Raw genomic sequence first — 18446 nt, forward strand, 5'->3', positions numbered from 1 at the left:
TGGGTACCGAAGCCGATTTAAAGGACAGGTTACAAACCTTAGTTAATAGTTCCGCAACTTCACATTTGAGTTCTTTCAGAACTCTTGGGTGAATGCCATCTGGTCCCGGTGACTTGTTAATGTTGAGTTTATCAATTAATTCCAAAACCTCCTCTAGTGATACTTCAATCTGTGACAGTTCCTCAGATTTGTCACCTACAAAAGCCAGCTCAGGTTTGGGAATCTCCCTAACATCCTCAGCCGTGAAGACTGAAGCAAAGAATCCATTTAGTTTCTCCGCAATGACTTTATCATCTTTAAGCGCTCCTTTTGTATTTTCATCGTCAAGGGGCCCCACTGGTTGTTTAGCAGGCTTCCTGCTTCTGATGTACTTAAAAAACATTTTGTTATTACCTTTGGAGTTTTTGGCTAGCCGTTCTTCAAACTCCTCTTTGGCTTTTCTTATTACACTCTTGCACTTAAGCTGGCAGTGTTTGTGCTCCTTTCTATTTGCCTCACTAGGATTTGACTTCCACTTTTTAAAGGAAGTCTTTTTATCTCTCACTGCTTCTTTTACATGGTTGTTAAGCCACGGTGGCTCTTTTTTAGTTCTTTTACTGTTTTTCTTAATTTGGGGTATACATTGAAGTTGAGCCTCTATTATGGTGTCTTTAAAAAGGGCCCACGCAACTTGCAGGGATTTCACTTTAGTCACTGAACCTTTTAACTTTTGTCTAACTAACCCCCTCATTTTTGTATAGTTCCCCCTTTTGAAATTAAAGGCCACAGTGTTGGGCAGTTGAGGTGTTCTTCCCACCACAGGCATGTTGAATGCTATTGTATTATGGTCACTATTTCCAAGCGGTCCCGCTATAGTTACCTCTTGGACCAGCTCCTGCGCTCCACTCAGGATTAAATCTAGAGTCACCTCTCCCCTTGTGGGTTCCCGTACCAGCTGCTCCATGAAGCAGTCATTTAAAGTATCGAGAAATTTTATCTCTGCATTTCGTCCTGAAGTGAAATGTTCCCAGTCAATATGGGGATAATTGAAATCCCCCACTATTATTGGGTTCTTAATTTTGATAGCCTCTCTAATTTCCCTTAGCATTTCATCATCACTATTACTGTCCTGGTCAGGTGGTCGATAATAGATCCCTAATGTTATATTTTTACTAGAGCATGAAATTTCTATCCATAGAGACTCTATGGAACCTGTGGATTCGCTTAAGATTTTTACTTCATTTGAATCTACACTTTCTTTAACATATAGTGCCACTCCTCCCCCTGCACGGCCTGTTCTGTCCTTCCGATATATTTTGTACCCCGGAATGATTGTGTCCCATTGATTGCTCTCAGTCCACCAGGTTTCTGTGATGCCTATTATATCTATATCCTCCTTTATCACAAGGCACTCTAGTTCACCCATCTTATTATTTAGACTTCTGGCATTTGTGTACAAGCACTTTAAAAACTTGTCCCTGTTTATTAGCCTGTCTTTTTCTGATGTGCCAGATTCTTTTTTATGTGGCTGTTTATCATCTGATCCGGCCCTTACATTATACTTTTCAGTCCTCTGCTCCTGACTATAACCTGGAGATTCTCTATCATCAGACTCTCCCCTAAGGGAAGTCTGTGTCCGATCCACACGCTCCTCTGCAGCAGTCGGCTTTCCCCCATCTCCTAAGGAGGGCACATCTATATCATAAGCGGGAAGAGTTTCATCAGTCAGTTGGTTCCTTCCTTAGACTTCAAATGATTCAATGTAGAAAAGTTACTTTCACAAGCGTAAGTAGCCCCAAACACAGAACACAATTTCAGTGACCACTCTCTCGGATTTGGGAAATGGGATTCAGGAAGCAGTTTCCAAAATTGAATGCCCCTTTCATCCTTCTTCCCCCCCCCCCCCCCCCCCAAAAAAAAAAAAAGGATCAGCCTGCAGTCTGCTCAGTTCTAGTTGCTGTTCATTGACAACAGATGCAAATGAATCATTAAAACGGATGAGGTGAGGTGAAAGACTTTCAAAATCCTTAAAACATTGGTGGAAATTAAGCTGCAGCATTTCAATGCCAGTGGTGCACCCGCTAAACACTGACTTGGCACGCTTGCAGTTTCAATGCAAATGCAGCACATATTGTAAAGTGGCCAAAATCCAAACCCAACAGGAGAGAGTTAAAAAATTCAAGCTTACTCAGAAACCACCCAGGTGAGCAATGAAATCCAACATATCTGGTCCGTGCCTTGCAATTTCGGATTCAAATGTCAGGTTCTATCAGCCAAAAATGCCATATTACAGAAAAACAGAATCTTCCATTTTTTCCTGAAACTCCCTAGTATCAGAACTTGCAGTGTTTTTCAAAAAGGTGACAATATCCCCTCAAAGTGCAAATAATCTGTCAAGAGAGACAAAATGGGTGAGGCAATATTTTTTTATTGGACCAACCTCCGTGTAAGCTCGAAAGCTTGTCTCTGTCACCAACAAAAGATATTACCTCACCCACCTTGTCTCTCTAATATCCTGGGATCCACACAGCTACAACACTGCATACAATAATCTCTCAAGACATTTATCATTTATCGCTTCTCGGCTCTCTGTGAGCTAAGATCAAGTGTAGTGGGGGGGGGATAGCTCAGTGGTTTGAGCATTGGCCTGCTAAACCCAGGGTTGCGAGTTCAATCCTTGAGGGGGCCATTTAGGGATCTGGGGCAAAAATCTGTCTGGGGATTGGTCCTGCTTTGAGCAGGGGGTTGGACTAGATGACCTCCTGAGGTCCCTTCCAACCCTGATAGTCTATGATCATGATTCATCCATCATACTTCAGTGTATGGCTCCAAGTCGCCATACTTTACATACACTTCACTGAGAAAAACCACAAATTTGCTATTGTTGCCACCTTAGATTATGTTTGTAACTTTCATGACCACATTCATGACATGATCGAAGTTCAGTGATTTTCCACACAGCGACTTTTGATGAATAATGCAGTGCAGTGTTGGGCAATTCACTTCACTGTGCTTCAAAAAATGTGCAAATCCGACCTGTGATGTAAACATAGTAGGTGGTCTGTCCGTGACAGCAGCAGGCAACTTTTTGAAAATCTGCAACAGCCTCCTGAATTGCACCAAAAATATCTGGGCCCTTTCTCGTTCTGTGTAATGAGGCTAACTTCAAAAGCTCTTCATGCACGTTAAAACTAGTGTAAATCGTCTGGACATATGTCAGTAGCTGACCTGCATCTGACACATCTGTACTCTAGTGTCAAAAGAAATGAAGAACAATTGAGCATAATTTTGGTTAACTTTTCTTCCACAGGTTCATGCATATCTGAAACTCTTTGCAAAACTATATATTGAGAAAGTTATACTGGTTTGAATTTTTTTTTTTAACCATTTTCTCATCAAGTGGAAATGCCTTTTCCATTTGCATTTCACATCGACCATTAGCAGTATATTTGTCATACTCGGCATTGCGACTGGTGCTGTAGAAATGGTTCAAGTTATATTCTTTTGTCACTGCCATGACTTGCAAACAAATGAGGCACTGAGGCTTATGTCCATTTTCAGTAAAAAGATATTCACGCTTCCACTGTTCATGAAAGACTTTTCTTTATAATTTTATCACTTGTTTAAAAAAAAATTAAGACAAAAGTATCAGCCACAGGTTTGTCAACGCACCACTTCCCACCACACTTGTGGTGCAGTGGATACAGACCTGATGTTTCAGGGTATTGAATTTCCTTGTATTCAGCATACATGCAACCCAAGGAAGCCCACAACCAATCCCCCTAGTGATCAGTTTTCCACATTGAAACAAGATTTTATACTCTCAGTATGTTTATCACAGCAAAAAAGTTGAGCAATAAAAATAAATGTCACAGCAGAATAAGTCATCTGTTAACTGTCGGCAGGCCAAATAAAATGATCCGGAAAGACCAATGCAGTCCCAGGCCACTGGTTGCCCATTGCTCCTCTATACTATTTAATTTTTGGAAGCCCAATTCTAAAGTAATATCTCTACAGTTGTCCTTTATAAACAGCTGCAAAAACTTAACCTACAAAAATGCAAGGCTGCTACAAACGTCTGTTACCTGGTGACGTTTGACAATGTCCTTTAGTTTATTAGCCAACTTCAATTCGATATCTGGAATGAGGTAGATTGTTGGTCTGCTCAGACAATTATTCTAGAGGAGAAAAGACAAAACTTTAAATCAGAAACTAGTGGATCAAAGGCATGAACCCATCAGGGATTAATTACTGCATTAAACATTACTGCTTGACAAACATTAATGCAAAGGTTCTGTGCAGAGCCTAACTAGGCATTTTAGTGCCCATGGCAAGCAAGCATATTTGCACCCCCTAGAGGTGATGTGTGGGTGGGTGGGTGGGGACATGGGGTCATGTGCCCCCCTCCCAATTTCTGCCTTCCATTTAGCAGAGAGGTTTTCAAACTGTGGGGGCATGCCCTACGGTTTGAGAACTGTTGCCTCCTGCCAGGAGCTAACGGATCAAAAGCTGGTGGGAGCTGGGGCACTGGCTGGCTGCCTGGCAGCCCTCTCTGCCCTTTTCCCTGAGCTGGGCCACCTCTGCACAGATGGGCACTCCCCAGGCAGGGTGGGCAGCACAGCTCTGAGTTGTGCCCCAACACGCTTTTGCCTCTCCCCTAAAGGGGCCTGGCACCACCCCTGGAGCTGGTCCCTGCCAATGGAGCCCAGCCGCCATGAGATGCTCCAGTAGTGTCAGGGCAGCAGTATGCAAGTGCCTTGGGGAACACCTCATGGCAGCTGGGCTCCGCGGGGAGGGGATTGCTTCAGAGGATTTCACCGGTCAGTGCTGGGCTCCATTGAGGGACAGGCAAGAGCGTGGTGGACGGAGCTCTGCCTGGGGAGCATCCAGCTGTGCAGAGGCAGCCTGGCTCGGGGAGCAGGGCAGGGAGGACTGTGATACCCCCCACGCTAACCCATTTTTTCGTACCCTGGGTGGCTGCCCTGCTCACCCCGCCTGAGTTCTGTGCACCAGCATGTTCTCGGTCCATTGAAGAAAATGGAAAGATTCTCAACTTCACTATGCTTTGGATCAAGTCCTGAGCATGCTACTGTAAATGGAAAACTAAACACCATGTTCGATACATCCAGACTAGGATCTCACCCTACAGCACTAGTGTCTACAGATTTCTACATTGCCTAGAACAATGGTTTTAGCCACACTAAATGTTTATTTTAAAATAAAGTGAATATCCAGCTATCTTTAATCAAATCACAGCAAAACAATTTATTCCGAAATGTCAAGGAAGAGTGTCACTTTTGGGGTTCTTTCCCTCCTGTTTCTGATTTTGCTAAATACTTGAAAAGTACATCTTGAAAGTAGTACAAGCAAGAGTATTGGCCTAGACCCTACAGATTATCATAGGAAACAATCACTGACACAGTAATAAACTTAATTTTAAATTGACCTGCTCTGGTGGGGAAGTGAGTAGATCACTGTAATGGCACAAGGACAAGGGATGAGTAATGGGATACAGAGTTTTTCCACCTCTAGGTCAATGATTCAAATTTGACTCTGGACAGGAATGAGCTGCTACCATATGGTAGCTGTTCTATGGCTCAGACAAAATGAGTTGGAGTTTCAGTCCATTTACTTGTGGAGAGGTATTCTCATCAGAAACAGAATGAGAACTTTTACCTTGCTGGCAGTCTCAGACGAGCCAAGGGTGGACTTTGATGAACAAAATTAATTATCTGCACACTCAAGGTGATCCCTCCAAGTCAGGATTGGGGCACATTGGTAAGATGTTGAAGTTTCTATTGCTGCTGCTCGTAATGTACTTCTACACCTCCCCTGATAACCCAGCACCTTTTAAGAGCAGTAAATTCACTTTCTGCCTTAACGTAAGTGGCCAGGCTTTTGCAAGACTAGTTCTGTTTCACAAATGTTTATAACTTCTTCATTTCCTAAAATCTAAAGCACAATGTTTTAACCTGTTAAAGATACTGGATTGTAGATGCTCAATTTTATTTTAAAGTTAAAAAATAGTTTAACAATTTTAAAGCTCAAAATTATTTTCCCACCCTATCAGGTTTCTCTGTACTAAGTATTCCCCCTAGTCATCCACACCAACTAATTTCAGAGATTCTCAATGAGAAGAAAGGAAGATCAGACTGAAAAAGAGAAAAGTTACATTCAGACAAATTCAAGAAAGGTACAAAGTTTGGAATTCTTATGCAGGTCACACCTCTAAGGGACCTAAAAGCTAGAAGGTCATTTCCCCAAAGAAAGTAGAAAATACATTGAGACACAAAACAGAAAATGTTTATGGTTATAAAATTTCTTGCCTGCACTAGTGTTTTTTCAATGTTCATGAACATCTCCACATTTCGATCCATTCGCGATGGATTCTGCAGATCAAACCTCCGCCTGTAAATGAGGAAAATGATTGAAAGATATTAAAGACTTCAACTTGCCTATTTTCAACAGCAAAGAATCTTTAGACTTTTTTATATTTGGTTTTGACCAAGAAGTGATATTTAAAACTATGCACATTCTAGCAAATTATATTGGTATACTTAATATTAACAGAGAACGGATTCTTACAGTATCTGCATGCATGAACATAAATTATTTACAGAGTTTTAGAGCACAATAGAAATGGTTCAACCATGTTACTCTTGCTCCACTTCGTAAAAAAGAAACAGTCAATCCCAATCAACAAAATGCAGCTGATTTGTGAACTCTTAGTAGCACAATGGAATCCAAGGCTGAAGTTCTATTATCCAACATGACTAGCAACAAAACCTTGGAGCAAGACAGGTAGCCAATTAACTACATTTCTATACTCTCTAGAGCGATCAGACAACAGCAATTAATTAAAAGCAGCTGAGAATGTCATTTGCTTTTATTGAGACAGAGCTCACAATGGCATCAGCAGCCGACAAGAGACAACAGCACTGGGAACACAGGCAAATCAATGTTCATATCTTTAAACACTGCTTTCTATTTATATTTCTGTTGCATTCACTAGTCTATTGGTTATGTTGAGCAATCAGTTGTAGGCCTACATTCTAACCTCAGAAGCACGCAGCACATCTTATTAAATCCACTACTGTGCTTTTTTGAACTAGGCACATCTGAAAAAAAACCACTATTCCATGCATGGAATACATATTGTAGACGTAACTGAAACAATGTATTACATCCATCCTCACACTGGAATCTGATTCTTGGCCTATTGTTAAGTTATTATTTTACAATAACCCAAGTTATTAATCCAATGATGCAGAGACACAGTAATGTGGCTTCTTTCTGAAGTCATGGGATGGATTCGTTCAAATCTAAAATGATTTACTTTCCCACCTCAATACTAAGAATTTGGGTGACAGCTGTAAAGAATTTTAAAGGTTAGGATATATATTTAGATACAACAAGAGTCTGCAATTTGACAGGCTCCAGGAGTTTCTGATCTCCAACAATTCAGCCTGCATTATTAATTTGTTAAACGCTAGCAGTGTGGTTATCTGCAGTAAGTGGTTGTGAGCTTCACTTTGGCAACCAGAAGGATTAGAAACGAAGCTGCTGATAAAGAATTCAGTATCAGGTTCTTAGTTGGGGTGCATGACTTTCTGTCCAAGCATAGTACTACACACAATAAAAGGGATTAAGTGGTGGTTAGTGTACAAAGTGTAGTAAGCGGCACTATACTTAAAATACACAAAGCACCACTTATTTTCAGTAAAACACCTAAGAGATTGTTACAGCTTGTAAATATGTAATGACGTTAAATTCAGTTTTACACATCTTGATGTGCAAGTTTGAATTTTACAACTTCAAAAGCTCTCATTAACCTAAATATTTATAACCTCACAATCTCATGTAATTTTATGTTAATTTACTAATCTAAGCAAGGGCATTACAGCTACCACTTTACCTACCTGAGGCCCTTAAGTATTGCAGCATATATGGTCCTCCATATGGGGGGGATCTTTATGATACACCAGAGAGGTGCACATCACTAGACATTCACATTTGTGAAAGGTTGTTTCTTTCCCTAGTGGTTTCGATTTTCAGCCAGTGATATGGGATTTTTTCCACAGAGGACCGAGTTTGTTGTAATGCCCAACATAACAGAAAGAAGTTAAGGGCAATCACTTATTTTTGTATGCTTATTTTTCAACCGTAAAGTTCTCTATATTTAAATGTCAATATTACATGTCAACATAAATGTCATCTCAAAGTCTTACAGTGACTGTCAGAACAAGAAATCTTAAAAGGTTGTGTATGGAACACTTCTGGACTGGTAGAGGGTGGGCTTGATGATCTATAACTTATTATTCTAACTGCTTTGATTAAAAAAATCTTGCCCCAATATACGCATACTGACATCATTTCACAACCTTTTGGTCAAAATGTGATCTTCAGATAGCTGCTCTGATTGAGATTAATGGGACAAAGTTAAGGATTAGGAAAGTGGACACAAAGAAAATTAAAATACCGATCATGTTCACAAGCAAGTTTTCAAACTCAGACTCTACTATTTCAACCATTTTCAAAACACAATGTGTTAAGGCTTAAACATCTCTATAAATCAGGCCACTTATTTAGGTGCTTAGCTTTAACCAACCATGTTTGAAAATTTTGGTCTAAGTCAACACTAAGGATTCATTTCACTTCGTTCATATATTCACATTTTTACCATAATTTTATTTAACCTTCCACCTAAAAGCACTCATGTTATTTCTTAACATATAAACAGCAGCACAAACTTTATTGGACAATTAAAAAAAAAATCACTTAAAAAGATCACTAGGCGGTCCTCCTGTCTTCTCGTTTAACTAATTATTTCTAGAAACTAAGTCTAGAGCAACAAGTTTTAGAGAACATCTGTTTGAATTACAATGATAAGGTACGTCCAGCTGCACTGGATAAGTGCATTTTTCAGACATACCTATTATGACCAGGAAAGGTACTTCTCCTATAAGACAGATCATTCACAAACAGGTTAACCAAGAGCGACAATGCATACCATTGAAAAACAAAGAATCATGCATCAGGCACATCATATTATTTGGTCAAGTCAGTGAAGGGAACATTCCAGGTTCTAAATCTGATCCTCAATGTTAAATTCTCAAGTATCATTTCCTTCCCCACTCCACATGCATACACACACAAGACACTACACCAGCTAGTTTTGAGGGATCAGCAAGAGAGGGAGGAGAGAGGATATGGCCAAATGTCAGAGTTATGCTCTCATTCAGATTTCTGTAACTGGGAAATAAGTTTGTCTGAAACGAAAAGAATATTTACTGTGTGGAAGCTAGCTGAGGTGCTTTTCCATTGAGACTCAGAGGAAACACAAAGGCCCCGAAAGACATACTATTCAGAATATCTCAGGTAGCAGTTGTCTGTGGCTGGGTATTAGCATTGCAGGAAAGGGAGAAGGGACTGCCAATAGTTAACTTATGTCAGCTTCTTATTTTTTCATGTCCTGCAATGCAGTTAGGGGGCACAGCACCATCTACCCTACAAAAATAATACTAAAACATGGCTTATTCTTGCCTTTTGATTTGCTCTTCAGGGGGTAATCTGAACCCAGGTACACTCACAGGCCTTCATAGCATTTGAAGAACTACATAAATGAAGGGGAAATTTCTGCCTTATTTTTAACTGAGTTATTGTTCTTTATATTGACTATTTTTAGTTCCCAATTGGAGATTTTGAAATTTTCTCAATGATAATAATTTACTTATTATGTAACTTTCCCTCTTGGGAAAAGACTTCTGAATTATAATGTACACATGATAAACACCACTGGACTCCAAATGGACAGTTTTGAACACATCAATATTTATATAGGCAGTGGTTTTATGAAACTTGCATTCTCTATTTATGAACACAGATGAACAATTACAAAGCATTTTCTATTTATTAGTATCTATGTGGTGCTTTGTATTTGTAGACATTAATTAATCCTAACAATATCCTAGGACACAAGAATAATCCACATTTTACAGATGGGGAAACTGAGGCACAGAGAGATTCAGCAATTTGGCCATTACACAGCAAATAAATGGCAAAAATGGGATTATAAACTCAGGAGATCCTGACTCCCACCCTGAAGCTACATCCATCAGTTCACAATACTTCTCGTCTTTAGATAACTTTAAATAGAGCATCAGCTAGAAAAATTTATTCCTCTTCTCAACTCCCTTTCCCACTCAACTCTTCAAGGAAGTGTATTAAATTGCAAGTAGTTTGAATAGGCATTTCATTTGTTTAGTTTCATGCAGAAGGTGTATAAATTCAAGTAAAAACTTACCAGCCCTGTTCATTCTTATACTTGTAAGCAGCACCAAGAATATGACATAATGTACCTCCAGCTTTGAAATCCATGAAGCACTTGGCCTAGAATCAGTAGACAGAAGTGTGAACACTGACCAAAAGTGACATCTTCAATGCTATGATAGCAAAGATACGCTTTGCATCATTAAATGTACACAACTCTATACAGAACACAAATCCAATGAACTCACAAATGTACCATTCCATTTTCATCTGGGGCTTACTTTATAAAGCTTTACTCTTCACTCACTTAAAAACATTCCAAGTAGTAAAACAAATACACATTCAAAATTAAGCAGTTTAATTGTAAACACACAGAGAGATCAGATGCATCCTAAATTTCATCTTAATCTATTCCACACCTTTATATTTCTATTTCCCACAGATCGGGGGCTCAAAGGCCAACTCTGATATGTATTTTCATAGTTATGTGAGAATCTATGTTCTACAGAATCACAGAAATGTAGGGCTAGAAGGGACCTTGAGAAGTCATCAACTCCAGCCTGCTGTGCTGTGGCAGGACCAAATAAACCTAGACCAGGGGTAGGCAACCTATGGCACGCGTGCCGAAGACGGCACATGAGCTGATTTTCAGTGGCACTCACACTGCCCAGGTCCTGGCCACCTGTCCGGGGGGCTCTGCATTTTAATTTAATTTTAAATGAAGCTTCTTAAACATTTTAAAAACCTTATTTACAACAATAGTTTAGTTCTATATTATAGACTTATAGAAAGAGACCTTCTAAAAATGTTAAAACGTATTACTGGCACGTGAAACCTTAAATTAGAGTGAATAAATGAAGATTCGGCACACCACTTCTGAAAGGTTGCCGACCACTGACCTAGACCATCCCTGACACACATTTGCCAAACTTAAAAACAAACCACCAACAAAAAACAAAACAAACAAACATAGCTCAGTGGTTTGAACATTGGCCTGCTAAACCCAGGGTTATGAGTTCAATCCTTGAGGGGGCCACTTAGGGATCTGGGGCAAAATCAGTACTTGCTCCTGCTAGTGAAGACAGAGGGCTGGACTCAATGACCTTTCAGGGTCCCTTCCAGCTCTATGAGATAGGTATATCTCCATTTATTTATTTTTATATTTATTTTATTTAACCCTCCAATGGGAATTCCACAGCCCCACTTGGTAGCCTGTTCCAGAGCTTAACTACCCTTATAGTTAGAAAGTTTTTCCTAATATCTAACCTAAATCTCCCTTGCTGCAGATTAAGCCCATTACTTCTTGTCCTATCTTCAGTGGACATGGAGAACAACTGATTGTCATCTACTTTAGAACAGACCTTAACCTATTTGAAGAATTATCAGGTCCCCCTCAGTCTTCTTTTTTCAAGACTAAACAGTCCCAGTTTTTTGAGTCTGTCCTCACAGATCTGGCTTTCTAAATCTTTTAGCATTTTCGTTGCTCTCCTCTGGATTCCCTCCAATTTGTCCACATCTTTTCTAAAGCGCGGCACACAGAATCGGACACAGTGCTCTAGCTGAGGCCTCACCAGTGCCAAGCAGAGTGGGACAATTATTTTCTGTGTCTTACATAGGTCACTCCTGTTAATAGCCTCTCAGTGATATTGGCCTTTTTCAAAACAGCATCATACTGTTGTCTCATTCAATTTGTGAGCCACTCTAACCCCCAGATCCTTTGCATCAGTACTACCACCTAGCCAGTTATTCCCCATTTTGTAGTTGTGCATTTGACTTTTCCTTCCTAAATGAAGTACTTTGCACTTGTCTTTATTGAATTTCATCTTGTTGAATTCACACCAATTATCCAATTGGACAAGGTTGTTTTAAAATCTAATCCTGTCCTCCATAGTGCTTGCAACTCCCTCCCAGCCTGGTGTTATCTGCAAATTTTATAAGCATATGTTCCACTTCATTACCCAAGCTATTAATGAAAATATAGACTAGTACTGGACCCAAGGCTGATCCCTGTGGAACCCCACTAGATACACCCTCCCAGTTTGACAGCAAACTATAAATACTCTGAGTACGGTCTTTCAACCAGTTCTGCACCCACCTTATAGTAATTTCATCTAGACCACATTTCCCGAGTTTGCTTACGAGAATGTCATGTAGGACTATCAAAAGTCTTACTAAAAGATATAACATCTACTGCTTCCCCCTATCCAGTATGGCTATTAAGGCCAGTAACCCTCACATTTCACTCCCCATCAGTACTCAGCATGGGCTGGGGACTCTAATGATCCAACCAGCGGAACAAATTTAGTGATGAATCCTGGTCACATGCCACCTGAGGCACATTGCGCATATGTTAAGAATAAAACCATATCGAAGAAGGAAATTAGGTCAGTCTGACATGATTTGTTCTTGACAAATTCATGCTGGTAAATCCTTATAACCCTATTATCCTCCAGGTGCTTACAGACTGATTGTTTAATAATTTGTTCTAGTATCTTTCCAAGTATTTAAGTTAGGCTGACTGGTCTATAATACCCCAGGTCCTCTTTGTTCCCCTTTTTAAAGACTGGCAGACATAGTACCTCTCTCCTGTCTTCTAGGACCTTCTCAGAGGTAACTGCTAATGGTTCCAAGATTGCTTAAGCCAGTTCCTCAAGTACCCCAGGATGAATTTCATCAGGCCCTGCTGACTTGAATACACCTAACTTATCTAAATATTCTTTAACCTTTCTTTCCCTATTTTGGCTTGTATTTCTTCCCCCTTGTTGTTAACACTGTGGTTTTGAGTACCTGTCACCATTAACCTTTTTTGGGACAACTTGAAACAAAATAGCCATTAAACACCTCAACTTTCTTGATGTCATCAGTTAGTTATTAGATCTTCTTCCCTGCAAAGCAGAAGTCTTATACTTTCCTTTGTCTCTCTCTTGCACCTAATATATTTAAAGAACCACTTCTTATTGCCTTTTATGTCCCTTACAAGGTGGAACTCATTTTGTGCCTTAGTCTTTTTGATTTTGTTCCTACATTAGTCCTGGGGGGATTCTGCACCAAAAAATTTAAAATTCTGCAAATTTTATTTGTCAAAATAATGCAATACAATCACACCAGTTTCAATTGTTTTGGTAAGTTATTTAAACTACAATACAGAAAAAAGTCACAATAACTATTCAGCATTTCCTAAACACATGAAAGTTAAGTTACAAATACTTGGTAACTAATACCCTGCATTCCACTTATAATCCTGGATTTTCATTTAAATTACATTATAGAACACCAAACGGGGGGAGGGGGAGGAAGTAGAATGTCATTTTAAATTGCTCAGACTTTCACACATGCAAGTCATACAGTTTTGCTAATCATTGTCCTGGACCTAGCTGGGTACTTTGGGAAGTGCTTGGTTCTGATTGTCCTAACATTTTATTGAGTGCTTGGTAAATGTTTTATTTGCCCTCAAAAGTCTTTTTTTTTTTTTAAATGGGCAAGTAAAAATCTAACCCCATTGTGCCTTTTTCTGGGGTGGGCTATGACGTGGCCTCAGAGGTCTGGTACACCCCATCACAGATTCCTTTTTGATTTTCAGGTCATTAAAGAGCTCCTCATGGAGCCATAGTAACCCCTTTCCATTCTTCATCTCAGGATAGTTTGCAGTTGTGTGTATAATACTGTCTGCTTGAGAAACTACCAGATCTCCTGAACTCCTTTTTCCTTTAGATTTTCTTCCCACCGGACCTTACCTACCAGTTCTCTGAGTTTGTTTTTTTGAAGTCCATTGTCCTTATTCTGTTGCTCTCACTTCTTTCTTTCCTTAGGATCATGAAATCTATAATTTCATGACCACTTTCTCCCAAATTGCCTTCCATCTTCAGATTCGCTATCAATTCCTCCATGTCTGTCAGAACCAAGTCTAAAATAGCTGTCCTCCTGATTACTTCCTCCACTTTTTGTAACAAAACATTGTCCTCAATACATTCCAAGAACTTATTGGAAATGTTATATTTTGCTGTATCACTTTTTCAACAGCTGCCTGGGTAGTTGAACTCTTCCATTACTACCAGGTCTTGGGGTTTGGATACCTCTGTTATTTGTTCTAGAAATGCCTCATCCACCGCCTCTTCCTGATTTGATGATGCATAGTAGACCTCTACCATGACATCACCCCTATTTTTTAACCCTTTTATCTTTACCCAGAGACTCTCAACTGGTCTGCCTCCCACTTCCTTCTGGATCTCAGAACAAGTGCATATATTCTTGATGTATAATGCAGCACTCTTCCCCAAGCCCCCTGGCACAGGATTCTTACATATTGTAAGATCATAATGTTTCAGAGGTGACCACTGAGCCCCGATCTATGAAAAATAGAAACAAAGGAGTGGAATGGATTAAAGAGAAAGGAGAATCTCAGTATTTGTTTTAAAAAGAAAGTTTCCAGCTGTTTTCCTGATGAAGACATCCTTGAAAAATAGAGTTATAAACCAATCAGCTGGGCTCCACTTCTGCAGCAGGAAGACTGGATGGGGCAGGTCCTGAAGATCCCTTTCCGTGTACAAGTTTTTGTAACAAAAAAAGTTTATCTTGTGAGAACCAGCAAAAAATTGTTTTGCAGACTTACTGCTAAATGCACCTCTGATTTATTTATTTATTATAGTACCTGAAGCATACAAGGCACCATTTCCTGTCAACCAATCAACGGGGTATACCATACCACACATTATAAAAAAAACAAACAAAAAAAACCCACGACATTTTAGACAGAAATCCAGAATTGAGAGTAGAACATCAGTTAGAGATTTAAAAGGTCCATTAGGTCCCATTCAGTCTCTCTCTAAGGAGTCAATATAGGATTGCTTTCTAGAGTGTGGACAAAACAGTAGAGAGAACTCTAGTCTTAAATTGGAAAGCATGCTTCAGATTTTAAACATTCATTGCCAAGGTCACTAGTCAGGATATTTGTAAGTTTAGAGCTGGCTGAAAATTTGACAATTTTTCCACTGAAAATACTTTTTCAACAAGATTCGGCAGGAAGAGTTCTCAGGTAAAGGATGCAATTACTGGGGAAATCGGGGGAGGAAGAGAGAGAGAACACCCCAGATCCAGAATAGCCAACAGCTATTCTGTGGTTAGGGTACTGTGGGAGACTCAAATTCAAGTCCCTGCTCTGCCTGATTTGCAACAAGGACTTGAATCTAGGTGTCTCACATCACAGGTGAGCACCCTACCACCAGGCTATTGGTTATTTAGGGTTGATCGGTCTTGTTCTTAATACAGCAACAAAAGGAATAAGGAATTGTTCAAATGTCATTACAGGCTTAATTTGATCCCATACAATTCTATATATTTAGATAGGTTTCAGAGTAGCAGCCGTGTTAGTCTGTATCCGCAAAAATAACAGGAGTACTTGTGGCACCTTAGAGACTAACAAATTTATTAGAGCATAAGCTTTCGTGGGCTACAACCCACTTCTTCGGATGCATATAGAGTGAAACATATATTGAGGAGATATATATACACACATACAGAGAGCATGAACGCTCTCTGTGTGTGTGTATATATATCTCCTCAATATATGTTTCACTCTATATGCATCCGAAGAAGTGGGTTGTAGCCCACCAAAGCTTATGCTCTAATAAATTTGTTAGTCTCTAAGGTGCCACAAGTACTCCTGTTATATATTTAGACTATTTTAATGGAGGTACTGAAAATTGCATGTGTTTAATAATTGCCCTTTTGACATGTTTGCATAGATATTCTTGTTTATCAAATTATTTGTTTAATAATAGGTGTGTATAGCTGTGTTTTGTCATGAGTAAACAGCTAAAATCCTTGGTGAAAAAAAATCTCTTACATAGCCACACTTTAAAGCTACATAATAAAATGTCCCCGACGCTGAAGAGCTTAGTCTAAAATAATAATCATGGAATTCTTGATGCAGGGGGTGTTCTGTGACTGCTCTTTATTATTACAGTGGTCTCACTAGTCTTCCTCCCCATTTGTTGTGTCCACTTTTTGTCTCTCATCATATGCTTAGCTTGTAAGCTCTTTTAAACACGGACCATTATTCTATTACGTGTGTGTAGAGTACCTAGCATAATGGAGACATGATCTTTTACTGGAACCTCGAGGCACATTATTCCCAAATTGGCATTAAGATTGAATAACAACAATTCTTTGCAGCCCTCAAAACATTATTCCACATTGGCTTTGTATATTTAATAATACACCATTCCTTTTCAGAGAGATTTTTAGGTGGTCTATGGTACATGCCAAATTTGCAAGTCATTTCCCCAGAGTATTGTGGGCTAATTATGCATCTAGGTGACACTGGTGTAAATTGGGGAGTATTAACCCATTCTTCTCAATTGGCAGGATTAAGGTTTTTAAAGTCTATTCTGAGGATTTGACTGATCAATAAAAACAATGAATATACTGAAGATTCCAAATTTAAAGCAATAAGGAGATTTGTAAGTCAGTCAGTCTAGGGAGTAGTATTTTATTACATTAACCTTTCCAACTGATTATGATAGGAGAGATCTCAGTTTTATAGTTACTGCAGATTAGTGGTAGTTATGAATTCATGTCATGTATTTATAATTCAGGTAATGTATTTTCTAACCACAATACATATGCTCAAATAACATTACCGTTAGAAGTTTTAGCAGTCGAGAAAGGTAATTCTGTTCTTGCACTGCTAGGGTGAACAGTTTTTCCCTAGTTCACCAAGCATACCTCATTATTTTTAAATTTCCCTTCCAGCCTCAGAGTATGCATGCCCCATTTCAACTGAAAGAGTAGCTGCCCTGAATTTCTAATACCCTAAAAAAAGCCCACCAGCCTCTTCAACCTTAATGTTCCCATAATCCAAGGGAAATCTGCTGATTATATGAAGATATAAACCACAACTGCATTTGTGGCAAGAACTAATTTTAACCATGCAATGTGCTAACCCATTTTACTGCTCCTAGAAAGTAGAACTCTTTTGATTATCAATTTAAGATTTTATACTAGGAACAAGTTTAAGAGACCTCGCATGATTCTACATTCCAAGCCACTGGAAACTCCATAAATAGGAATGGTGAGGTAAATAAAAAGCTTAAATGTACGGTTCAGTCACATATTGTTTAAATCAGAAAGGTGTTCGAGTCTTAGAAACCTGCACTAAAGCAAAGAAATACTTTCTTTTAAAAATACACTTCATTTGAATCCTGTTGTTTTTTTTTAAACAAAAAACCCATAGAACTCTAGAGCAACAGTTTGTGACACCATCCAGCTTGAACACTACAACCTACTGTATTCATAACCTTTGAGTTACGCAGCAGCTCTACTCCATGGAGGGTGTGTGTGTGAGAAATCTAGACAAGAGTGCCTGCTTGCAAAGTGGTTCTTTTCCAAGGTATGAATTGTAAATCTGCTACAGAGTTTCTTAGATGAAACACACTACCTAAGTTCAAAGTAGAATTAGCTTCGGCCATTACATTTGCCCTTTATATTCCCTCAGATGATTATGATTTTGCAATTTAGTTTTCCTATTTTTAAAAAGTATTTTTCCCCTCTCATTTCAATGTGCGAGGCCAGCACAGAGGAGAAACTAATTATATAAAAGCAACAGTGAAATTGTCCATGCAAGAAGTGCTATCAAGTGCACTTTGTAAACCAACTGGAAAAAATAAAGATTTTCCTTATAATCTTTCAGTGACAGTAATGGGGGGCATGGATCAGTGTTCATGTCGCACTCCCCGTCAGTATCTGGCCCAAACTGGGGAAACTAATGATCCAACCAGCGGACCAAATTCGGTGATGAATCCTGGTAACATGCCACCTGAGGCACGTTGTGCATATGCTACGAAAAACTGACAGTAATATTAAAGTGCTATTTGCAATACGATTAGGAAAAACAATTTCTGGGCAGATGAGTGATTTTCAGATTGATTGTATCCATTTAATAGTGTCTAATTAAAACATAGCCATAATTATGAGGAATAAGTTATGGAATCTGGTGAAATTTTTTTGACCAAAGTTGAAAGTTATAAAGCTATCAGTATTGCTCGGTCTCTCTGATAAAGATCAAATCCAAGTTACGGTAAAATATTCCCAGATTTGACCCTACAAAAATGACTATGCCATCTGAAAATTAAAACCACTCCTCACTTTCAAATGAGCTGCTGAATATTGAAATGGCAGGATGTTTTTAGCTTAAAGCTTGT

At 39.1% G+C, this 18446-nt stretch overlaps 1 protein-coding gene across 1 annotated transcript in view; it reads right to left on the reverse strand.

Annotated features, from left to right (window-relative positions):
• The window catches only part of SMARCC1 (SWI/SNF related, matrix associated, actin dependent regulator of chromatin subfamily c member 1), a 163794-nt gene that overhangs the window by 133800 nt on the left and 11548 nt on the right, over positions 1–18446 (reverse strand). The window contains exons 3-5 of the mRNA XM_065398174.1: positions 10283–10368; positions 6306–6387; positions 4065–4157 (exon numbers count right to left, since the gene is read on the reverse strand). Coding sequence (XP_065254246.1) covers positions 4065–4157; positions 6306–6387; positions 10283–10368 — 261 coding nt within the window. The remainder of the gene's footprint in view (positions 1–4064; positions 4158–6305; positions 6388–10282; positions 10369–18446) is intronic.

Source organism: Emys orbicularis, chromosome 2 (assembly GCF_028017835.1).
Source record: "Emys orbicularis isolate rEmyOrb1 chromosome 2, rEmyOrb1.hap1, whole genome shotgun sequence".
Classification (NCBI taxonomy): domain Eukaryota; kingdom Metazoa; phylum Chordata; order Testudines; family Emydidae; genus Emys; species Emys orbicularis.